Source organism: Ictidomys tridecemlineatus, chromosome 10, assembly GCF_052094955.1.
Source record: "Ictidomys tridecemlineatus isolate mIctTri1 chromosome 10, mIctTri1.hap1, whole genome shotgun sequence".
Lineage (NCBI taxonomy): Eukaryota > Metazoa > Chordata > Mammalia > Rodentia > Sciuridae > Ictidomys > Ictidomys tridecemlineatus.
Genome location: NC_135486.1, coordinates 13,909,912 through 13,935,926, shown reverse-complemented (window position 1 = coordinate 13,935,926; position 26,015 = coordinate 13,909,912). Strand labels below are relative to the sequence as shown.

The 26,015-nt window shown below is 43.0% G+C and overlaps 1 protein-coding gene across 11 annotated transcripts in view; it reads right to left on the bottom strand.

Annotated features, from left to right (window-relative positions):
* Positions 1-26,015, bottom strand: part of Cacna1e (calcium voltage-gated channel subunit alpha1 E) — a 444,235-nt gene that overhangs the window by 9,426 nt on the left and 408,794 nt on the right. For 6 of the 11 annotated variants that reach the window (XM_078022436.1, XM_078022445.1, XM_078022435.1 and 3 more), the window contains 9 exons: positions 23,900-24,027; positions 18,663-18,759; positions 16,553-16,658; positions 15,610-15,717; positions 14,967-15,067; positions 14,579-14,685; positions 4,157-4,268; positions 1,729-1,857; positions 669-849 (listed from right to left, as the gene is read on the bottom strand). In XM_078022436.1, coding sequence (XP_077878562.1) covers positions 669-849; positions 1,729-1,857; positions 4,157-4,268; positions 14,579-14,685; positions 14,967-15,067; positions 15,610-15,717; positions 16,553-16,658; positions 18,663-18,759; positions 23,900-24,027 — 1,069 coding nt within the window. Of the gene's footprint in view, positions 1-668; positions 850-1,728; positions 1,858-4,156; positions 4,269-14,578; positions 14,686-14,966; positions 15,068-15,609; positions 15,718-16,552; positions 16,659-18,662; positions 18,760-20,770; positions 20,868-23,899; positions 24,028-26,015 lie in introns of all 11 variants that reach the window. The other 5 variants (XM_078022437.1, XM_078022439.1, XM_078022442.1 and 2 more) reach the window with 3 other exon arrangements.

Below are 26,015 nucleotides of genomic sequence, written 5' to 3'. Positions count from 1 at the left end.
AAGATAGAATCTTTGCCAAAAATATGGCTCAAGAATTCTCTTTGTCCTATACATGAGTGTGTAGCTTTTGTGGGGAAAGATAGCACTGAACAGAAGGGAATGGAGAAGATTCTATGAATGAAATGATGACACCAGGGCGAGAACCCTGGGGTTGAAGTTAAAGGATCTCAGGTCTAGTCTCCACGAGATTGGGCAAGTCACTATTTTTCAACTGGTTCTTTCCTCTACTAAAATAGATTGAATTAGACTAATACTTTTTTTTTTCCTGTTCATGTTTTTCCCATTTTGAGAGGGGAAAAAAAACTTTAAACCCAAATCCATGAAACAATTCCAGGTGGTGCTATTTGGGTGAAGTGGAGTTGGCAGTTTTAACAAATGTGGGTCCCAATATATCCTAAGGAAGCTCTATGGTTTTGCAAAAGGTTGCTTGAAAAACCTCAATTCTACTGATTTGTACAGCCCTACTCCAGAAGGAACTACATGGGCATTTATGATGAATACAGAAGGCTTTGGCCTGCTTCAAGATGTTAAGTCAGTCATGGGAGCACCCTTCCCTCTGAATTCTGTTCCAGTCATCTGTGGTCCTTGCCAGACTAAGCCCATCGGGATAGGAGCCCACAGCCCAGCCAGCTGTGTGACGAGAGGGGCCATGCTGAAGACCCCCTCACCTGAGTCGGAGTTCAGGCGGTGGGCTGACAGCCGCAGGGAGGAGTGGTAACTCCTGCGACGAGACTTGTAGGTGTTCTCACTGCTTCGTTCCATGGAAAATTCCTCTAACCATGAGGAATTTGAACGCTTATCCCGAATAGTAGAAAATGAACGTCTCATGGAGCTGGGGTCTGTCACCACCTGGAAATTTGAATCCCCAGAGGAATACAGAATGGGATTAGTTATTGAAGGGGGCTAAATGTCCAGCAGTGGAATGTAGACTGTCGAGAACAGCAAGTTATGCACTCTGGAAATCTAGCCTCCTTTCACTCCCAATCCCACATACTCAGACTTTAGCTAGAGAGGCTGCTCAAGAAAGTGCCCTGATTATGTTAACATAGTCACTGAAACTGGCCCAGGATCTTCTCTTCGTGCTCAAGAATGTGAGCACCTGGGTACACCAGGCAAAACTGGGCAGGCCCTGAGCCCTTGGAAATACATGAGGGCCTTTGTCAAAAAGGCCAAGTCTGGAAGGAATACAGTTTTGCCCGTGTACAGAAGGCCCTGCCCTGTAGCACAGGAGCCCAGAAAAGCTTGAAATTTAACAACCAAGAAAGCTCCACTCTCCCTCTTAACCAGCCCACCTTCAACCACAGATGTCAAAACAGATCCACCAAAACTTCTTGTCTCTGTCAAAACCTGATGTACGACAGACAGACAGAAAAAAGAAGCCAGGAAAACAGACAAAGAAATGAGGCGTGGCCTGCACTGGCTAAGACAGTTCTGACATACAGCTGTGTGTAAGTAATGCATGTGTGCTTGGGGGGAAATATACAGAAAATCCTGGAAGATCTTGCTTGGCTGCTTAAGTCTTGAGAATGCTTAGTCCCCTGGGGGAAGTTATGCCATTTTGTTGGCTAGGCTATTGTGTTTAGGGGCTCACTGAAAACAGTGGAGGAGCAGGCTCTCATAGAAGGGATGGGAGCAAGTTCAGGCTCACCTGAAAACATCAGGTGTGTCATCACCACCTAATACAGCCTGGGATGCCACTGCATAAGATACCTGGTGGTTGCTTTTTACCTGGGGATCCACGGTCAGACGTGGCATAGAGGATGCCCTCCCCGATCCCGCACGCTCCTGGGTGTCCGAAGGAAGGCAGATGCCATGGTTAGAGGACTGCACGCTTTTTATTTCACTAACCTCTGGCTCCTAGAAATAAACACACAGCCAAGCTTGTGGGACTTGGTTCCATCTCATTGCTTCTCACCTCCAGGAGATGATTCTGCCTCCAGAAGGGAGACTGGCATCTTGAAGGTCTCAGTTGTGTATGTGTGTACATATACCAGATGTCCCAAAATTCTAACTGGGATTGAAAGGTAAAGACCAATTGCTAAGCAGATATTATGGCATTATGAAATGTGAAGTTTACTTTGAGAGGTGTTACTGTTCGATTTGTTTAAATCTGAAGAGAATTTTTGTTAAATTGTAAGGGAAATTACTCTGATATCAAATGTATATTTCATTATACAAGAGTTTTCTTGTGATTAAAACCATCCCAAATGTGACAGGTGCCCCCCCCCCCGTCAGGGATGCTCTTAACTAGCGTCATTTAATAGAAATATAATGCAAGCTACTTATGTAGTTGTTGGAATTTTACATTTTATTTGGACTCTGCAAGGGCTAAGTACCACATGTATTGGATTGTGCCCCTCTGGAGTGTTAGATGGTTAGCTTTATGTCCCTGTCAAACTCCTTTGTTAATTTTCTGATCAAAGGTCATCAGTGTGGCAGTTGTGCTTGCTCTAGAAAGACAGCTATGCAGCGACACTTGAGAACAGAGCTGCCTTAGAGATGCATACATGGGCCACCCAGAAGAGATCTAAGAACATCTAGGGCATATGGAGATTATTTTTTTAAAAAAAGCTTTTTTATATTTAGAAAACAACATCCTAAGAGTATCAGGGTATTGTCCAAAGGAAGAGGCACCTGGGAACTCTCCTCAGTGATTTCTGGCGTGCCTTACCAGGAACGTGATATGTGCACTTGAGAAAACTAGTGTTTGTGATACATGCTCTATATGGCACATGGTTCCGACTCCAAACAGACGTGGTAACAACACTGCAGGGTACAGGTGTCAGAGGTGGTGTGAGACACACTCCATATGCACACGCACAAATTATGGCCACGCCTCAGGATGTGCAGAAGTACACAGTGGTGAGTGTGTAGCACAGCTGACACCTGAATTAAATTACAAACACCATCACTGACAACGAGATGAACGCACATCCAGAAAGTCCTGGCACTACAGCTCAGCCCTGGAGAAACCCACAGAAATGAGGTAATAAAGTCTCATGGAAATTTTTCTTACCAGACATATCACCAGGCAAGCAAGCTGTAAAATGCTGTGAGACCATTTTAAGAATCAAATTACCTGGACCCATTAGTCCCTAGGCTTTGATGTTAAGTTTCTCAGAGGGGAAGACAGAATTATTCCAAGAAATTCTACCCACCTCACAGACACCCTTGGGTAAATTACTCATGCGCCAGAGACTTCTGGCCTAGAGGTGTTCCCCACCCAAGCCTCAGCAATCCCAAAGGACAGAATCACACATTTGTTTGAGCTACTGAAGGGTTTGCTCCCTCTGAGGGATATCTGTTCAGGATGGCTCTGAGATATACAGTAGAGCAGAGAGGAGTCAGGAGAAAAAAAGAACCACAGATGAATCAAAGTGATATGGAACTCACTCAGTACTAGCTGTCTATACAGACTTTTGCAAAGGCTGGGTTTTTTCATTTCCTCTCCAGTCCAATTAAGCTTGGGAGGGAACTTGAGCTCACTGCTCCTGAACTAGGAATAATGGTAAAGTTGATTAGCTTTAGGAATCACCTTGTAGCTTTGTGTTAGCAAAGCCAAAACATTAGTCTGCCTTTCTTCAAACTTTAACTTGGCCCAGTAGACCTCTCAGAAATTTCACCATCAACGCTAATGAAAAACTCATTTTGGGTTCAGGAAAATGACTTTAAGAGCCTGTATTTGACCTTGTAGAATTGTGGATCCACTTGCTTGAACCCACGCAGAGGTGGTAAAGTCTTCTGTGCCTCCTCCTGGCCGAAAGCTAGCCACTGAGAGCTGGCAGGGGCATTTCTGTGTTCTTACAAGCAGTTCTTGGTACACTATGCCACATGGCAGGTGCCACTCTATCAGAGGCAAGATTTTACATGACTTTTGCCACCTATATTTGATGATCAAGGACATAAACTAAGAGGGCAACATGAGTTCCTGTAGTAGTGAAGGGACCTCTGAGACTGTAAAACCTGAAGACAGAATATTCTTAGAAAACATGAAAATCTAGGCTGTTGAAATAGGAAACTCCCAGGGAAACTGGTTAGACTACCAAAAGGGGTTTTCATGATGGATCATGGCTACGAAATAAAATTTGAAAATAAGAGTTGGAGGGATCAGGAAACCAAGAAAGTATTTTTGAGATCATGTAACTCGTTCATTCACCAGAGATTGCTGTTCCTGGAATTGTCCATCCTCTGTTGGGTCCATACAAGCCAACTGGAATATTTCCTGGGGGGAGAGTGGACTCATTGAAGGGTATCCACTCCGGCCACTCCTGAAAAGCAATGCCAAATTTGGAGGTAATGAGAAACAGTTGTTCCATAGCTGCCAGTAAAAATTCCCATCAAGGTCTACACCCTTTTCCCTTAGCAGGCCTATAAGTCTGGTAACTTTAAAAACAAAAAACAACAAAAAAACCCTGTACGTATTGAAAAGCAGAGAAACTGGTGTTTTCAACCTGCATTTGGAACCATTCATCATTCTGTTGGTGACTAGCATATCTGTGACAAATTACATCATTTGTCACACTCAGCCATATGGAAGTCCAATGCTAGATTGTAAACCTGTTTCTGTTGAGTTTCTGCATTGGGCAGAAAAATGCTCTAGTTTAAACAGTGAAAAGCTTGTTTAAATATTAGGCAGCCATAGTCTTAACTTTTTTTTTCCCCACTCTCAGTAATATGGTCTTCTTACCCCAACATCCCCGGCCAAACTAAGCTCAAAACCCTGAACACTTACTGAAGGGCTACTCTGCCATGCACTGTGTCTATTGGTTCATGAACTTAGTGGAGGTGAGTTGAACCTCGGGACTGATAGCTAACTAGGAGAAGGTTTAAATAGTGGTGGGGTAAGAGGACAAGGACAAATGTGTTTAGAGGCCTCCAAATGAAGGATAGAAGAGTTTTCACAGTGTGTTGTCATTAAACTACTGGTACTTCCAGATTCTTAGACAATCAGGTCCACTGGGCTAGCTTGAAGGAAAAAAAGCAGCTACCCTTTAGGAATTCAACTCGTATTACCATCCACTGCCACCTGGGTGGTAACAGCTGCCATTGATCAAGAAGGCATGGTGGTGCATGCTTATAATCCCAGAGGTTCGGGAGGCTGAGGCAGGAGGATTGCTAGTTCAAAGCCAGCTTCAGCAAAAGCAAGGTGCTAGGCAACTGAGTAAGACCCTGTCTCTAAAATATAAAATAGAGTTGAGGATGTGGCTCAGTGATTGAGTACACCTGAGTTCAATTCCAGTACACTCCGCCCCCCCAAAAAAAACAAAGCTTCTGGATTACAGGGGGGAGAAGCAGAGGCCAGTGGCTAAGCAGTAGCTCTATCAGAGGTAGTAGACCTGGGGAGTGTCAGCCTTCTGCTCCAAAGAGAGCAGTTAAGTCTACTGCTGACGACTGTATCCAATGGAAAATTGGAGTAACTGTAGGTGCAGGCTTACCAGATTAACATCCTAGGGAAGATGTGAATTGCAGAGAGACTCCCAGTCCGTACCCTTGCTGCCAGTGAGGGCTTTAGTTGAGTTTCTATCACTGGGAACAAAATGAGTGCTGCTAGTGTATAAGAAACAGGTCCCCCTTTGTCCTATAGAGAATGAGTAGAATATCCAATACGTGCCCCAAAAAAGTTCATGCATTGGAAATTTCATCTTTAAAATTCTATGTTAATGATATCACTATGAGTGCCCCATCTCCTGATATCAGTGGCTTTATAAGAAGGGAGACACAAGCTAACAAGCTTGGTCTGTCTCACTGTATGATGTCCTTTACCCTGATGTAACACAGCTAGAAGGCCTTCACTAGATGCAAATTCCATAGCTTCTGTGAGTCACAGGTATATATTCTTTGTAAACTATCTAATCTCAGGTATTTTGTTATGGCAACAGAATGATAGGACCTTTGGAATCACAGAACAACTTCACAGTGTTGAATGATTTAACCCCGAGTGATCTCCTACTTTAAAACCCTCTCGGGCTGCCTCTTGTTGTCAGGATAAAGTCCAGATTCCATGACATGATCCCTTCCTCATGAACCTCTCCATGTATCACTTTCCTCTTTGCTCCCAGAATTCCACACACTAGCCATTTTTATTTGGTTAACACAGGCTACAAGATGCTTCTCTCGAGAGCTCCTGACCTTGTAAGCTCTTTCCATGTAATTTTGAATTTTCTTACGAAATCATCTTCCCCATAACTGGTCAGTTGTCCTTTTTTTGGGGCGGGGGGGGGTACCAGGAATTGAAATCAAGGGCACTTGACCATTGAGCCACATCCCCATATTGTATTTTATTTAGAGACAGTCTCACCAAGTTGCTTAGTGCCTCAATTTTGCTGAGGCTGGCTTTGAACTTGTGATCCTCAGGCTCCCAAGACACTGGGATTACATACGCCTGGCCAGATGTCCTTCTTATATGCATTGTATTATTGTTCATTTTTATCACAGCTGTAATCATATTGACAACTTTTCTCCAATAGTAGTTTACATTTGGTTTAAAAAAAGTCATTAAAATCCTAAGTCATTTGAGGGAAGGGCTCTGAACAATGCATGGTTCAAGAAACAGATGCTCCTGAGGAACCAGCCTGCTATTCCACCAGTGTCCTCATTTCAGGAAATGCATCAATATCTACCAAAGACTCAGTCAAGAAACACACAGATCTTTACTCCATGTGCAAATGAGTCACCAAATCCTTCCCATTCTAAATATTTTGTCTGCCTATCTCTTATTTATATTCTCTTGGTCCAAGCTACCATCATTGACAATTTATACAATTTCAGTGACTTGTGTTCTTGTCTCTAGAATTGTTCCCCCCAATCCATCAAGTCTACACTGAATTCCTAACTGAATTTTAAAAGCACAAATCTGATCATGTCACTATGAAGCCCACAACCTCATTATCCTAAGACCAAATATGATTTCTTTATCTTGCTTATAATGCCCTCTTATATCCTGATCCCAGGAAGTTCTCCCATCCCAGGAAGTTCTCCGATCCCACAAGCTGCCACCTCTCCTGGGTTCTTGCTCCAACCATCCTACAGTTTTTAGAATCCTAAATTTACTACCCTCTCACCTCTCAAAGAGCTTGCCTTGAAGTTACACTTGAAGGTTGCTTCCTTGTGGAAACATCCTCAAACTAGGTAAGTGGTTTCTTTTACAAGGTATCACAATAACCTACCCTTCCCCGTTTTAATCTGTATCATTCTTGTAATTTCTTTTACCAGATGTTTCTCCGTGGGGACTAAGATTGTGCTTACTGCTATACCTCCAAGTGTCCCGGCCAAGTTCACACCCAACAAAAAATGGTAAATAAACAACATGGAGGAGAAGCTGGAGTTATCCCATTTAAACATCAAATCACAGATAAAACAGATCTGGGGGGGGCAAGGAGTGTCTTCCATTTCTAGGCCAAAGACCCATGGAAAACAGTGTAAACCCTACATTGGGGAGGCCCAATTGCTCCAGTCATATGTCCTTCTCTCCCTCCTGTACACAGCAAAAATAAACATCTATTTGTTTTCTGAGGACAAGAGAATATGCATCTTGCCATCATATCAAATAATTTATAAAAATAACCAAAGTCCCTGATCACGACTCTGGGCTTTTTCTTCTAAGTGTTCTATATTGTGACTTTTTAATATATTTTTCAAAAACAGACCTACACCACCAAAGGATGAAAGAAACTAATGGTGTAAGCAATACCAAAGGGTGTTCCAACAGAGGTCTCATTCCCAAGCCCTGGATATCATCTCATGTTGTACAATTTAGTGAATCCCAACCTCAAACTGGTTTACATTGCCCAGAGGGACTCATGCCCTTGGGTGCCTACCCCATGCTTACCGTTGATAATGGCATGAGATGTGTATACACTAGTAATCATTTATGATCAACAACCAGGAGCTAAGGCCTGTCAGAAGAACTGGCATATTCCTTAGTTTTGTCTCAACTTTTTTCTGAACACCTTTGTTTATTAAAGATAATATGTTACAGTGAAAAGACTCTACTCAGAAATAGCAAATTTTGGAGCAGCAGACTACTACAGGTAGGCGAGCTGGGTTGCCCAGATCAACCCATACCCGCCAGAGCCCAGCCTGCAGCACAGTACCGCCTCTTCCAACCAGCAGACTACTGCAGGAGGCCAGGCCCAGCCCAAATCCACCCACACCGACTTGCATGGACCCAAGTCCAGAGTAGGTCTGAGTTCGCTCTGCCCCCCAAAACCTGGGGGCTTAACCCATGTTGGGACACTGCAGTCACTACCATAGTCTTCCCCACACAGTAACCCCTAACTTTTTAACAACAGACAGGATCTAGAAGCAGCTTCATCTCAAAGTTGGCATCCCAAAGAGTGAGGCCCACCTTTTCAGCCACATCTCTATAAGACATAGCTTAGATAAGGTGCCCCAACATGGAAGCAATTGCCACCACCACCTTTAGATGCAGTAGCACACACCGAGGGACACCAGCAGGGTCTGGAAGCCCACCATCAAGGTGAGATGGGCTTCCAGACAATCTTCACAGACACTACAAGAATATAGGGTAGAAACTGAAATATCTTAGACAACATGAAAAAACAAGGGAGGAAAGTGCCCCAAACAAACTAGGATACTGTAATAACAGAACCCATGGAAAGAAAAGTTGATGAAATGTCAGAGTTCAGAAGGTTCATAATTAAAGAATGACCTAAATGAGCAAATATAGGCAAAAAGTGATCACTCCAACAATGAGATAAGAGCAAATACAGGTAGCAAAAGATTACTTCAAGAGATTCTGGGGGAAAAAAAACAAACCCTTGAAATGAAGGATACAATAAATCAAATAAACTCAATAGAAAGCATAACCAACAGACTGACGTTCTTTCTTCCAAGTGATCTAATGAAGACAAAGTATACAATCTGGAAAATAAAGTTGATCACACAGTGAAAAAACCATGAACAGAACATCCAAAAACTATGGGACAGCATCAAAAGACCAAATCTAAGAGTTATTGGAAGACAAGAGTTTTAATCCAAAGGAATGTACAATTTCTTCAGTAAGATAATATCAGAAAATTTCCCAAGCATTAAGAACTAATTGGAAAAACCAGATACAAGAGGCTTACAGGACATCAAATGTACAAAGTTACAACAAATCTACACCAAGGCACATTATAATGAAAAGGCGGCCTAGCATACAGAATAAGGATAGAATCTTAAGCTGAAAGAGAGGACGCAGATCACATATAGGGGGAGATTAATCTGCATCTCAGATTTTTCAACCCAGACCCTCAAAGCCAGGAGATCATGGAACAACATACACCAAGCTCTGAAAGAAAATAGATGCCAACCAAGAATCATATCCAACAAAACTAAGCTTTAGATTTGATGATGAAATAAAAACCTTCCATGATAAACAAAAGTTAAAAGAATTTATAACTAGAAAGTCTGCACTACAGAACATCCTCAGCAAAATATTCCACAAAGGAGATGAAAATCAGCAGCGGGAGGGATTACACTAAAGTAAAATCTAATCAGGAGAAACCAAGTCATGTTAAATCCTCAAAATAAACAAAAATGGCTGGGAATACAAATCATATCTCAATAATAACCCTAAATGTTAATGGCCTAAATTCAGACTAGCAGATTGGATTTTTTAAAAAAAAAGACCTAACAATATGCTGCCTCCAAGAGACTTATTTCATAGGAAAAGACATCCACAGACTGAAGGTGAAGGGTTGGGAAAAATCATACCACTCACGTAGACTGCAGAAGCAAGCAAGGTTTTCCATCCTCATATCAAATAGACTTCAAACTAAAGTCAATCAAAAAGGATAAAGGACATACTGCTCAAGGGAACCATACACCAACAAGACTTAATTATAAATATATATGCCCCAAACAATGGAGCACCTACATTAAAAACAAACTCTTAAGTTCAAGAGTCAAACAGACCACAACAAAATAATTTTGGGTGACTTTAACACACCTCTTTCATCACTAGACAGATCTTCCAAACAAAAGGTGAACAAAAACTATAGAACTCAATAACACAATCAATAACTTAGACTTAACTGACATATATAGAGTATTTCATCCTTCAATGAGAGAGTATAATTTCTTATCGGCACATGGATCCTTCTCTAAAATAGACCATATATTATGCCACAAAGCAACTCTTAGAATTCCAGGTAGTATCTCTATTTTTTTATATTTTCTATCAGATCATAATGGAATGAAATTATAAATCAATTATAAAAAAGAAATAAAAGCTACTTCAACACCTGAAGATTAAATAATATACTTACTGAATGGGTGGCAGAAGACATCAAGGAGGAGATTTAAAAAAAAATTTTAGAGGTGAATGAGGACACAGATACAACATATTGAAATCTCTGGGACACTATGAAGGCAGTTCTAAGAGGAAATTTCATTGCATGGAGTTCATTCCTTAAAAAAAAAGTCAACAAATGTCTTAACATTACATCTCAAAGCCCTAGAAAAAGAGGAATAAATCAACACTAAAAGCAGAGCCGAAATCAATGAAATTGAAACAAAAGAAACAATTGAAAAAGCTGACAGCACAAAAAGTTGGTTCTTTGAAAAAGTAAATAAAATTGACAGACTTTTAGCCATGCTAACGAAGAGAAGAGAATACTCAAATTACTAATATATGTGATGAAAAAAGGAAATATCATCACACTACAGAAATACAATCGATAATTAGAAATTATTTTGAAAACTTGTACTCCAATAAAATAGAAAATATCGAAGGCATTGACAAATTTCTAGAGTCATATAATTTGCCCAAATTGAATTAGGATGATATACACAATTTAAACAGACCAATTTTAAGTGACAAATAGAAGATGCCATCAGAAGTCTACCAAGAAAAATCCAGGCGGAGAAGAACGAAGTCAGATAATGAAGACAAAGTATACAATTTGGAAAATAAAGTTGATCACACAATGAAGAAACCATGGACAGAACAAGCAAAAATTATGGGACAGCATCAAAAGACCAAATCTAAGAGTTATTGGGATAGAGGAAGGCACAGAGTTTTAATCCAAAGGAATGCACAATTTCTTCAGTGAGATAATATCAGAAAGTTCTATAAGACCTTTAAATACCAATACTCTTCAATTTTTTTTAAAGAGAATTTGTTTAATATTTTTTAGTTTTCGGTGGACACAACATCTTTATTTTTATGTGGTGCTGAGGATCAAACCCAGTGCCCCCACACATGCCAGGCGAGCGCGCTGCCGCTTGAGCCACATCCCCAGCCCCCCAATACTCTTCAATTTATTTCAGGAAATAGAAAAAGAGGGAGCACTTCTAAACTCATCCTATGAGGCCAATATCACCCCAATTCCAAAACCAGGCAAAGATAGATCAAAAAAAGGAAAATTTCAGACCAATATCTCTATTGAACATAGATGCAAAAATTCTCAATAAAATTCTGGTAAATCAAATACAAAAACATCAAAAAAGATCATGCACCATGATCAAGTGGGATTCATCCCCATAAATCAATAAATGTAATTCATCACATCAATAGACTTAAAGAATTATATGATCATCTCAATAGATGCAGAAAAAGCATTTGACAATACAGCATCCCTTCCTGTTCAAAACACTAGAAAAATTAGGGATAATAGGAATATATCTCAACATCATAAAGGCTATCTATGCTAAGCCCAAGGCCAATATCATTCTAAATAGTGAAAAATTGAAGGCATTTCCTCTAAAAACTGGAACAAGAAAGGGATGCCCTCTTTCACCACTTCTATTTAACATAGTTTTGAAACACTGGGCAGAGCAATCAGACAAAAGAAATTAAAGGGATACACATAGGAAAAGAAGAATTCAAATTGGGACTATTTGCTGATGAAATGATTCTATACCTAGAATACCCTAAAAGTTCCACCAGAAAGCTTCTAGAAATGAATTCAGCAAAGTAGCTCGATATAAATTCAACACCCATAAATCAAATGCATTTCTGTATATCAGTGACAAATCTTCAGAAATGGAAATGAGGAAAACTTCCCCATTTACAATAGCCTCAAGAAAAAAAAAACAATACTTGGGAATCAATGAAAGAGATAAAAGATCTATATAATGAAAATTATGGAACCCTAAAGAAAGAAATCAAAGAAGACCTTAGAAGATGGAAAGATTTACCTTGCTCTTGGATAAGTAGGATTATCAAAATGACCATACTACCAAAAGCACTATACAGATTTAATGCAATTCTGATCAAAATCGCAATAACATTCTTCATAGAAATAGAAAAAGCAGTCATGAAATTCATCTGGAAAAATAAGAGACCCAGAATAGCTAAAGCAATCCTTAGCAGGAAGAGTGAAGCAGGTGGCAGCATTATACCAGACCTTAAAATATACTACAGAGCAATAGTAACAAAAGCGACATGGTATTGACACCAAAGCAGACTGGTAGACCAGTGGTACAAAACAGAGGACAAAGAGACTAACCCACAAAATTACAATTATCTTATTAGACAAAGGTGCCAAAAACATGCATTGGAGAAAAGATATCCTCTTCAAGAAATGGTGCTGGGAAAACTGGAAATCCATATGCAACAAAATGAATTAAACCCCTATCTCTTACCATGTACAAAACTTAACTCAAAATGGATCAAGGACCTAGGAATAAAACCAGAGACCCTGTGTCTAATAGAAGAAAAACTAGGCCTTAATCTCCATTGTGTGGGATTAGGCCCCAACTTCCTTAATAAGACTCCTTTGGCACAAGAATTAAAATCAAGAATCAATAAAATAAGTGGGATGGACTCAAACTAAAAAGTTTCTTCTCAGCAAAAGAAACAATCTGTAAGGTGAATAGAGAGCCTACATCTTGGGAGCAAATCTTTACCCCTCACACATCAGAGCACTAATCTCTAGGGTATATAAAGAATTCAAAAAGCTAAGCACCAAAAAACAAACAAAAATTAACCCAATCAATAAATGGACCAAGGACCTGAACAGACACTTCTCAGAAGATGATATACAATCAATCAACAAATATATAAAAAAATGTTCATCATCACTAGCAATTAGAGAAATGCAAATCAAACCTCCTCTAGGATTTCGTCTCACTTCAGTCAGAACGGCAGATGTTATGAAGACAAATAATAAGTGTTGGTGAGGATGTGGGGAAAAAGGTACACTCATACACTGCTGGTGGGACTGCAAATTGGTGCAGCCAATATGGAAAACAGTATAGAGATTTCTTGGAAAACTGGGAACGGAACCACCATTTGACCCAGCTATGCCTCTCCTTGGTGTATACGCAAAGGGTTTAAAAACTACATACTACAGGGACACAACCACATAATATTTATAGCAGCACAGTTCACAATAGATAAACTATGAAACCAACCTAGATGCCCTTCAATAGATGAATGGATACAAAAATTTGATATATATGAGAATGATCAAATATTACTCAGCAATAAAAGAGAATAAAATCATGGCATTTGCAGGTAAATGGATGGAATTAGAGAAGATATGGTAAGTGAAGTTAGCCAATCCCCAAAAAACAAATGCCGAATGTTTTCTCCAATATAAGGAAGCTGATTCATAGTGGTGTGGGGAGGGGGATCGTGGGAGGAATAGATGAACTTTAGATAGGGCAGAGGGATGGGAAGGTAAGGGAGGTGACATGTGGTTAGAAATGATGGTGGAATGTGATGGACATCATTATCCAAAGTACATGTAGGAAAACACAAATTGGTATGAATGTACTTTGTAAAAAACAACCAGATATGAAAAAAAATTGTGCTCTATATGTGTAATAAGAATTGCAATACATTCTGCTGTCATATATAAATTTTTAAAAAGAGCTTGGAAATAAACATTTTCTCCAGAGCCTCCAAATAAGATTCAATCTGGCTGGCCTCATTTCTGCCTGTGACACCCTCAGCAGAGAACCCAGTCATGGCAGGCTTGACTTCTGATTTACAGAACAGTGGGTTAATAAATGGGTGTTATAAGAAAAGAAATAACAAATTTCAGTTTGCTTCCTACTAATGATCCCATTTGGGCAACTTATTTAATCTCCTTTAGTTTCCATTTCTTTATTTGTAAAAAATGATAATCTTATTATCTATTTCCAGGGTATAGTAGACTGCTTTAGTGAGAATCAAAGTGAGGTTGGGCAGAACCACCCTCAGGGGAAGAATTCAGTAGCTATTCTTTCTTTCCCCCTTCTATATTCTGCAATCCTGGCCCCTCTGAAGGGATCTATATCTTCTAGCAGAATGCTAAATCCAGTGGGAAGCAATAATCAAGAATAGAAGACGATTATTCTTCACAAGGGAACTAAGATGCCAGTATATTAGAACACAAGTGAAAATTTCCTTCCATTGTCCCTTCACAGTGACCATTGTCTCTGAAGCTGGTAGTGTCACTATATAGGCTTAGTTTATGTTTTTCTTACCCCTGTACTATAACAATCTTGAGAGACTCAGCCTCAGGAAATGAACTATTCAGCTCAGTATGATTACTTGGGTACTTTGAGGCAATAGGTTCTCAGGCCTACATAGTGGCATGGGTGGCCTATTTCAAGCAGGTGTGGACCCTTTGGTTCTACTCACAGGCCTGAAACGGGGTCCTGCTGGAGATAAGGCAGGGCTTTGGCATTAGCAATGATCTCCTGAGGCAGAGATGATGGCTCCATGCGTTGGAACATGGGTGCATTTTTCTGTGTAAAAAAAAAAAAAGAAAAGAAAAAAGTTCCCATGACACTGTGGGATCTGCTGTGGGGGGCAGGAATATAAATGACACAAGAAATGTCAGAGCATGATTTACACCTTGCTTGACTATTTTCATGGTGGACTCACTGGATTTCTAATTGCATGGCACTAGAAAGTTCTCATACCCTTCATCCCTTACTATACTCACAGAGCACTGTGCCCCAGGGATACACATCTCCTTGGGAGCCCAAGTGGCTCAAGGCCCACCCACCCAATCATTGACTTTCACCTGTTCCTCCAGCTGCTGCCTCTGCTTCTTCACCTTACTCTGTTTATAGTAGTCCATGATCATCATTGCTGCATAGATTTTTCCCACAGTCAGGTCAGAAGCTAAAAACACAAACCATGGCATGACGATGAACAAGGAGGAAAGAGTAGGGATGCCTCACAAGCTTTATTACCCACTCTTTGAAGTAGGTTTATACCCTCACTCACTCATCCAATGCTTATTGAATCTCTGAGGATACAAAGTGAATAGGTCCCCACATCTGTCCTCCAGGAGTTTACAAATCCACCCAATGAGGGTGACAGTGACGATACTGATGGCAAGCAATATATTTGTAAGCATCAACTCCTAGCATTCTAGATGTCCAGATCTAAGTACCACCACCCTTTTCCCAACTGATGGGGGTTTGCTGAACAGCATGACATGGAAAGAATGACACCCAGGAAGTTTCATGCACAACCACAATGGCCTATCTTAAACTGCTTGTGATTAATAATGATTAAAGGGACTTTAGTGGGTAATTTAATTTCCTAAAGATAAAAGAGCAACCTTCCCTTATCTCCTTGATCATTCCAGGTTTCCCAAAAGATGTGGCCTTGGCATGCTGGGCCACAATGGCAAGAATACTCAAGAGGAGACCCCACACCTTTGGGCATGGGCACAAGCAGATCCAGCATCTTCTGGGACAGGTGAGGCCAGATGGCCAGGGTCTCCTTTTGCAGCTCTGAGTCTAGCTGTTGCCTGTCTGCACCTCCTAAAATAAGATAAATCATTAATAAATCAGAACAGACACAAATACCAAGGACGAAGGGAATGGGTGGGGGCAGGGGCTAAATCAGAATGGCACTTCATATTCCAAGAGGAAATCTTGGCACTTAGTAACAGACAAGTCATTCTGCTGAGGAAGCAGAACACAGTTTGACTCCTATTTCCAGTGACTCAGGCCTATCCTGTCACAGACCTCTGAGAAACAGAGACCAAAACCGACTTCCTCATTGATTCTAAAAGGATCTCAGGTACTCAATACATCATAGGGAAAAATGGAATGAGCCTCAAGTAAGCCTGCCTTGCCTTACTGTGCACATATCAGTCCTCCAGCAACCCTAGTTCTATGATCCAAGTAACCCGATTTTACAGAGGATTTGGATCAGGCAAGACAAGGCAGCTAAAGGTCTAGAAGTACTAAACCTTTTCTTTCCTAGACCACTGAATTATCAATCAAGATGAGCAAAGTGCTTTCATGTCCTCTATGATGACTTCTACGACAGAAGACTTTTAAGAATTTAGAGAAAAGATGCCATATAGAGGGAAAATGACAAAATTCATATGCTTAACCTGCAAATATTTCTAGAATGCCCAGCTAGACACTAAAGCACATACACTGTTTTAACACTCAAAAGGAGCCTTAAAGGTGACCAAATCGTTTATTTTACCAAAGGAAATGACAAGTGTTAAGGTTGTTGAGTCTCACAGGTGAAACCAGGACCCTGCTACTTAAATTCCAGGTCACTGTATTGTTGTGTCCTTGGCTGGCAATTCATATAGCTCCATCCTACACAACCCCTCCCTCCCTCCCTCCCTAGGCTGACCTTTGGCAATTTTAATGTCCAGAGCTGTCCGGATCAGAGCCATAAGTGTGGAAGTGAAATGGACTGTCATGTCCTCAGCCACTGGCATATTCATCAGGACCAACCTCTGTGTGAAAGAAGAAAAAAAAACAGCAGGCCAAAAAAAAAAAAAATATCAAGAGATACCTTGTGAGAAGGAAAGAAAAGTGCAGAAGTCAAATGCACAGACAAAAAGGAAGGGCAAGGATTCCCCATACCCCTGTCCCAGTCCTACTCTCCTTGCTTCTCACCCAAGGCTCATTTGCTGCTTTTTCCAGGGAATGATGCCAAATTCCAAGGGATGGGGCTTCCCCGATCATTCCATGGAACTCCTTCATGGGGAGTCCTAAGAATGTCTTCCAATGGGAAGGGAAGTGATTTCTAGAAGAGGCTCTGGGGAAGGAGTCAGCTCTGGGAGGTGGCTCCATTCCCTGTCTCCAGGCTGCTCTGTATTTCCACTTGTCCCATAAATGCCCCCAAACTTGATGGAAAGATAGCGACAGGTTTTGGTTTGCTTATCTGACTTGGAAAATGCATCCTGGTGCCCCCTTTTTGAGTCTTTAAAGGATGAAATTTGCCAGCCCATGATTGAACATGCATAAGTCCAACTTATCCAAAGGATGAGGTGGAGCAGGATGGACAGGGGTAAGTGCAATCAGGCTCTAGGGGAGGAAGATGGGGAGAGCAGGGGAAAAAAAGAATAAGAGATGGGGGCACAGGCAGGAGCAGAGTGGGCAGGCCCTGTTCCCCTCGCCCAGAGGAAGGAATCAAACTGAAATGGCCAAATCCACTTTCCAGAGAGTATCGTGCTTTTAGAATTATGCAACTTTCCTTCCAATTCTCTCTCCTCTCACCAAGCTTTGTCCCCAAAATTCAAAGAATTGGCCACATCCCACCACCTGGTACTTTGGGATGTGGTCATCATGAACAAAATTAAGATAATCAGTCCTTAAGCTATAGTGGAACTATATGCTGGGTGGATGGAGGTCCCTAATGGCCACATTCCCATGAGATGCTCTCTGGAGCGACGCAATTTGGAGATAGCAGGAGGGCCTCTGGCAGAACCACCAGCCTGGCAGTGGGGAAGTATCTCTTGGAAAGGCAGGCTCTAGGGGAAGGCTCTCTAATACACTGTAGAACACCTTGCCTAGAGCAATTCCACAGACCTGTCTTAGTGCATAAGGACAGTTTCTAGTTTGGATTCAAGTTCTACCTCCCCGACTTCTGTTGACTTTCAGAGAAGCAGCAGTATTACTATGACATGTTCCTAATGATTGAAAGAGCTCCAGAGTTCTGGATTCATCTAAACACCAAAGGGGAATTATCAGTAACGATGACTAATAGGTGAAGAAAAATTCAGGCCCCAAAGCTAAGGGCGACTTAAGGCAGGCCAGGGCCCCACCCACAAGGCTATCCTGCTAATGAGGCAGAGCTAACAAGAAGGCAACTTATGCCCTTCATTGCCCCTTCCCTTGAGCATTTCCACGGGCATGGGGTAGTCAGGTGAAGGCGAAGAAAGCTGCGGCCTTCCGTGGACCCTGGGTTGAAGACACATTCCTTTGCAGGCCTCACACCTAGGAGGAGCCTTCCATCGGTTCCTTCTTACGTCATTGGGGAAGAAACTCGTTGCCAGTTCTCCTAAAGATTTCTTCTGGAACCATGTTTAGAGGAATTTCTGCATTGTTTCTCTAATTGATCTGAATGAAGCAGCTTTGTTTCTTAATAAGCTCCGATGGCTGCACATTGTAGTTTTCTTTCCCAAATACACTGTTTCCCTGGACACCACTTTGCCTCCTCTAAAAGGAAATACACCACCTACAGTACCTCTTTAGTAACCCACTCATGAGAAGCCAAACACTTTTAGAAAACAGAGTGACACAAAGAGCCCTGTGGGGAACAGCACTGCAAACCCCTGTCATATCCTTTCCTGACTTTGTCCTCCTGACAACCTTCCTGACTCTCTGGTCTCCTTTTTTCCTTACTTCCCTCCTCCACCTCCCCAGCCCAGCTTCCTCCCATGTTCTAGCCTCCCCACAACTGGACCCCATCTCCTGTTGGTCTCTAGCCCAGAACAAAGGAAGGGGTGGTCTACCTTATATGCCACTTTGGAGGGACATCTCTTGCCGAGGCCTAGCGGTGGTGACATGAGAGTCAGCATTTCATACATCTCAGTGTAATGGATGCGGCCACTGCTCATGGGGGGGCGGGGGTGTAAGGACAGGACAGGAGGGGTAGGGCAGGAGGGGTGGCAGGGAGAGGTGAGGAAGTGGGGTTGGGGGGCAGGGATGCAGACAGGTAGGAGAGGAGAACAGGCATTCCCAGAGAGCCAGAACAAAACGATACAGAAAACAGGAGAAGAAAAACAAAATGGACAAAACAGGAAAAGAATAGGAAACCTGTTAATCAAGGCAAATCATACATGTGACTCCATCCTGGTGCGGATTTATATCACGCCCCACACAGACCCGGGAACACCAGTGGCAACCTCTTGTCCTGCTGACACTGTCAGAAGGCACTGACGGGGACTTGTTCATTCCTCTTCCAGTAGCCTTACCCTGACTTCCCTGCTGGTCCTGTTTGCCCCCAGTAGTACAAACTTTTCAATTCCCAGGGCTGTGTGAGCGCGGTATAAACCGGATAGACGGTGCTCCAGCCATGGGTGGGAATTCTGGTCCCAGGCTGTGACAGGGACATTGGCCTGGAAGTCAGGCCTCTCTCCTCCCCTGAACCCACAGGCGGAACGTCGTGTATCCCCCCTCTGTGGTGTGTGTGCAGCAGGAGGCGGTGGCTCGCGCTGAGTGGTGGGCTGAGGCTGCTTGTCAGAGTCGGCCTGTTGCTTCCACCTGGCTCTGTGGACAAGAGGGCTCTTTATTCCCCAGCATGCACCAGGTTGACGGCATGCTGGGGATAGAAGAAACAAAACCAGGAGGAGGAAGAGCATCTGCATGCCATGCTGCCCCTCCCAGCTCTCCCACATGCGGCTGCAGGTTTCACCAGGGCGGAGTTTAAAGAGTCTCAGGCAGAGGCAGCTGTCCAGCCTTCCGAGCACTGAACCACTGTGTCACCAGCCCAAGCTAGCTCCGTCCATCGCCCAGGTAGGCTTCCTTCCCAAGCCTGGGGCCTCTTCCACCTGCCTGGGCAGGGCTCTGCCTGAGGGAGTCCACCAGGAGAGGGCTCCTTGTCTAGCAGTCTTGGCTTTGGATGGCTCTACACTGTAGAGCCACTGGGATGTAGAAAGTTCCCAGGGTATGGCAGTTTGAAAGGGAGGTCCTATATGCCCCTGGACAATATCTTTGGTCTAAGCAACAGAAGTGACATGGCAATGGTGACAGTGCCCTCACAACTATATATGGCAGGGCCCTCAGTGGCCCTTCATCTTCTACAGAGGCCATCAAGAATTCTCAGAGCTATTAAACTCTCCAATATACCCCCAAATCTACGCCTCCTTCACCTCTGCTTACTTGCTGCCCTAATTATTATTTCTCACCTCATTTTTGTCCTTTAGCTTCTCCCTACCTCAGTACTGGGGATTGAACCCAAAGGCACTCAACCACTGAGCTATATCTCCACCCCTTTTTTGAGACAGGGTCTTGCTTAGATGTGTGGGCTGGCCTTGAACTTTTGACTTTCCTGTCTCATCCTTCCGAGTTGCACACTCTGGAGGATTCCAGGCATGCACCACCTTCAGCTTTTATGGTCACTTCTGGCCAAAGCACCCAGGACCTGGGAGGGTAGGCAGAGATAGGGACGGCCAAAGTCATATTGTGATTCATTACACATGAGACAATGACATGATTTAGCTAAAAATGAGGCCTCTCTGTCTCCAGGGACATAACTCAATAGATTAAAAAGATTTCTGCATTTGCTGGGGGAGAGGAAGGGAGAAGTCCCTGTGGTTAAATGCAAAATAAGGTAGAACAGATTGTACGTGTTATGATGCATATGTGTGTGCATGTGAATAAAAGTGAGATATCAAATTGGCCTTCATACTAAGTCTTGAACTCATTTATGCCTTCCCTACCAACTGTGCCCTTCTTAGAAACAGCTGCTGATTCTGGGAGGGTTTGGACCTCTTTAAACTCAAAGAAAAGCAACATGAAGGTTCTCTCATATGGTGCAGTGGTGGTGGAGCAGAGGACGGAGAGGAGGGGTTAGATGTTGCATCCCACCACAGGTCATGGCTGGGGACTGGGAGCAAACCTTGCAAGCCACCCTGTAGGGGCAGTTCTCTCCCAGGCCCAGAGGTGGCGAGATCACCCGCACTAATTTGTACATATCCTTATACGGGATCCTGCCGCTGTAAAGGAAGCACAGGTGGGTTAATAGGATACTCAAAGAAGGGTGGAAAAGAAATGACAGCCTTGCCCTAAAGGGGAGACTGGAAGAAATGAGCGCAGCCTCTTTTCTTGGGCCAGGCAAAGCCAGACCAGAGAACAGTAGCACCAGAGAACCATCACCTTGCCAAATGGTAGAGCCCCAATTGTCTCAGGAAATCAGAGTTCATCCATTGCCAGAAGAGCCCCAGAGCGCCCTGATACACCTAAATGGCCCATACTTGGCCAGGTGCAGTCACAGCCCTGCCTCTAGCTAGGCTTCTAAGAACAAAGACAGCCTGTGAGCCTCTGCCTCAATTCCAGAGCCGATGCTGGGCTGCTGCAAACCAGACTGCAGAATGGTTTGCTTTTCAGAAAACAGACACCGATTATAGTCAGTTACTCAGACCCGCCTATCAGGGGCAATGGGAAGTCAGTGTCTTTCTGCAGACTGTAAGAGACAAATTTCCCATTAGGCTAATTAGCAAAAAGCACAGTTGGCACGAGAGAATTTGCAAAGGGCCTGGATTCTCTTTGAAACATTTTTCCTGAGTTCAGCCCGGGCAAACTCTCCTCTACTTGTGAGAGCCTTCTGGGATCCATGTTCTGAAAGCTCCTTGGGAGGAGCCCTGGGTACTTTTCCCCCAGCTCCATTCCTGCCACCCAGAATCCAGATTGGGTCCAACCAGAATTCCAGGAACAAGGTGACTTGTCATACCAAAGCCTTCTTTTGTGAACTTTGGGCTTCCTGTGGAAGGGACAGTATTAACAACCGACTAATTTTCAATGGTGAAAGCATCTTTCCTATCATGGGCAAGAACAAGGCATGGCCAGGGATCTGCAACTGACAAGGGTCTGACAGGAGATTATAAATATGGTATCTCCACCTCTGAACATCCAGTCCATACTGGCAGGCGTGTTGAGATGGGTGCCATGTCCTGGCTTCATTATGTCTGGGTTCTTCTTGATTTGGGCATCCAACCTTCCTATTCTTCCAGAGAACAGTTCGTCAGTACCTCCACATCGCTCACTTCTTGAGGGGATGTAATTTGACCATGTAGTCTTTTATTTGACTCCTTAATGAAATTGGGAAGTAGGTGGGTTACCAGTAGCAACAGGCCAATGTCTTTTGCCACCTGTAAGCATCTTCCTTTTGAAGACGTTGGTTCATTGTACTTTTGTTACTCCCCTCCATGTCATACAGAAAGCTAAGGAAACTAACCCAAATGAGGTACACTGTAACTTTGTAAAACAGAAGAGGTTCTATGTATATTTGCTTAGCTCATGAATCTGAGTCTTATGACAAGTCCTCATGGCACTGTCTCTTCCTGGCAGCTGGAATGAGCAAGGAGGAGCATGTTTAATGCACGTGGCATTTGGATCCTGTGAAAGCAAAGGAAGATGGGGTTTCTGGGAGCCTGGAACACCAAAGTGAGGCTAGATGAGCAATGAACTCCTTTATGAGCCAATGGTTTCTCTTTACTCTGGTAAGTGACCAAGTCCAGACCTGGACCCAAGTTCAGCCCTGGCAAACTCTCCACACTCTATAGAAGCCGACTTTCCTTACTTCCAACTTGCATTTCCATATCATCAGGTACAATAACAGTGTGCACGATGTAATATCATCCTTGTGACTATCCTTCAAGGTAGGTAGGTAACATCACTGCTCGGCAGCAGAGGCAGTTCAGAGTAGTTTGGTGATGGGTCTAAAGCTGCAGAAGTGAAAGACGCAGACCTGGCTGCCCTTTACCCCCCACCCCTGCCACTGCCCTGTTTTCTAAGAGTTGCATCCTGGAATGTGAGCCCTGAAAGGAAAAGCTGTCGCTCAGTCATTGTAACAGTAGTGAATTCAGATAATTCTGAGCCCTAAGTCATTAATAATTAAAGGAGAGGAGAAATTCCAATTCACCCATTCAACCTCCAAAACAGTAACCCAAGTTCAATAGCCTCCCAGGGGGATGAATCTTAGATTATGAAGGGAGTTCCAGGTGGAAGCAACGTGGTCCATTCCTGTGAAGGACAATGTCTCCTGTAGTATTTTCAGAGGGGGACCAGAATGGATAGAATGGTAAGTTATGACCCAGAAGCTAATATGACCTGGGTCAGAAAAGTTCATAGAAATGTCACCCTCAACCATGAGTGCCAAAAGGCTAACTTTGTACTCTGAAGCAGGGGTTGGCAAACTCATTTGACAATAAAATTTTGATAATGAAATATTTTGATAATAAATGTCTTTGAATTTGAGTATCATATCATCTTTGTCAAACACTGTACTCTCCCTTTTAGTGTGAAAGCTGCCATAGGTAATACATATGTGTATGGTGCAGCCGTGCTCTAATAAAACTTTATTGGCAAAAACAAACAATGGACCAAACTTAGCCCAGGAGCAGTAGTTTGCTAACCCCTGTTCTAAAGCCCAAAAGAAGTAACATCACTTCAGAACTTCCAAACAGTAAGAAAGATTTTTAAAAAATAGATTATCCCTGCCAATTCCTGCCATTTAATTCAGTTCCGCATAATTAAAATCCCATAAGTGCTCAAGAGAACAGTTGAAAGAACTTGTTTGGTTTTCAATGTACAATTTCAGAGTTTATCCAACTGTATCTCTTGAGCAGGGTGAGGGAGGTAAACATTACTGACCATGGTGACCAAACAAATGTCTCTCTGAGCTAGAAAATCCTTATCAAACCCTTTGGTCACTCAAAAGAGTCCACTAGCATTGGCAAGAAGAGAAGGAAGATTACTGGACGCTCCTCTGGGAGTGGACCCAAACAATCCACATGAGAACTTTGAGGAGATTGGCAAAGTCAAGCCTGTTACAAAAGGAAAGAGGGTCAAGAAGCACAGGGTAAGCCTCTGAGGACTAGTCCAATGCCAAGGCCTCTTCATGGGCCACCACAAAGAGGAGTCTCCTCTCCTTCTATAATAGGTAAACATTTGGGTGGCTCCAATGCCAACCTCTTCCCTGAGAACTCCATAGTCCCTGGATCTCTGGGTGGCCCAGAGGCCTACGCACCATGCTGCTCTGTCATATTCTGCCCAGACGCGAACAAACTCATCCAAGTGGTGAGGCCCCAGGATGGAGGAGTCCCGAGTCAGGTACTCAAAGTTGTCCATGATGACAGCCACAAACAGGTTGAGCATCTGAAGGGCACAGGGGAGAATAGAAGTTAGGAGCAACCTAAAGCAGAGCTCAGGAAGCAAAAAAAGAAGCTTCAAGGCACATAAAAGATTTCAAAAGTGTGTAAGACTGAAACTCCTAGCAAAGTGCATCAATCTTGCTGAATGCAACATATTTTCATTATTCATACTGCACATTCATCATGTGAACATTATGTTTTAATTTTTCTATGCCATTTCATATTTTCAAAATACTCCATAGCCAATTTATTTAATTGTTCTTGTGGCAGCAGAACAGAGGTAGCAACCTCAGCATTCTCAAAGCTTAGAGAAAGTCAAGGCCTGATACCAATCTTCCCTCTCCAACCTCCCTCCCCACCTCTTGCTCTACAGAAAGGACCCAGAGAGAGAACTGGTGAGAGGTTTCAGAGCTGAGAGGGTGGCTGACTGCATGAGGACAAGAAGCTCTTTGTGGATCTGAAGCAGCTTCCAGGACCCTGTTCTCCCCCATGTCTGCTCAGCCCACCCTTCAGAGACACATTTCCAGGCCAAGAACACTGCTTGAAGCACCCAAGGCCTTCACTAGATAGTATCACTTGAATATTCTTGCAGAATCACATAGTATTTAGAAAAGACAGTGATGTATTGGAAACATAAAAATGTTACAAATTGCAAGAGCCATGAAAGCAGTACATGCAGATGATAGTGGAGACAGAAAGGAGTACGAAGGCAACTTTTCCTAGCTGAGAAGATTCTTGAACTGAGTCCTGCGAGATCAAGCCCTACTTATCAGACAGACACAGGTCTATAAGGTAATATTTTAGGTAGAGGCAGCATAATGGAAGAGAACACAGACGTAGGCAGGGACAGGGACCCTCCAGGAATCGGTAAGGAGGGCAGAGTAGTGGGACCAAGGGATGAGTCACCAGCCCTTGGTATCTCATCAACCTCATTAGAAAGTCTAGACCAAGAGTGGTAACCTGGACAATAGCGCATATTGCAGGCCTTGCTCTTCAGCTCCACTGTCCTAGTACCTAGCAGCTGACAGTATGGATACAAATGAGCATGGCCGTTTCCCAAGAAGGCTTTGTTTATGGACACTGAAATTTGAATTTCATATAATTTCAACATGTTATGAAACAGTATTCATCTTTTTTTTTCCCTCCCCCAATTCTAAAGAATATAAAAACATTGTTAGCTTACAGGCCTTATAAAAGCAGGTGGCAAATCAGATTTGGCCCATGGGCTATCATTTGCAGAACTGTGGTCTAGAATATTATGCAGGCAACAGGAGCCATGAAAGGGGTATAAACAGAGGCAAGACCAAGGGGACATGCACATTCAGAAAGAACCCTCGGTAACTGTGCAGGGGTGGGCAGGAGATCAGCAGGAGGGTCTTGTGGTGCTTCTGAATCAAGCCAGAGGCCAGGAGAATAGCAAAATCAGGATTAGAGAGTTAATGAAGTTGGACTCCTTAGTACTTGATGACCAGCACAGTTAATTTTGTTTCTTGGATGCCCAGCCCCTATTGACAATATTTCTGGCATAGGTTCTTGCCTATTCCTAGTTAGTATGCTTCAATGGGCACCATTCTATGACCCAGTCACTGAATCCTATTCCTTGGGCGGCAGTGATTGGTAACCCAATCAAAGCCAATAAAAGAGTAAAAGACTAGCATGTAAGGATATGAGGTCTACACCTGCTGATGCAGCCATCAAGGGACCAAAAGATGGAGTGTTTGAGAAACAAGTAGAGGAAGAAACCTATAAACAGAGAAAGCTCATCCTGGCAATGTCATATGAGCCCCATATCGGGCCTTGCTTCAGCCTGCCCAGGACACCTCACTGACATGAGCCTGTAAAATCCCTTCTTGCTTCAGCTGGGTCAGTTGTGCTTTCTGTTATTCGCAGTTCTCTGATAGAGACTAACCAGCCAGTGGGATGAAAAACTGGATGCTCTCAGGAGGATTCCCAGGTTAAATGGCTGCCGTATACACAGAGGTGCCATATACA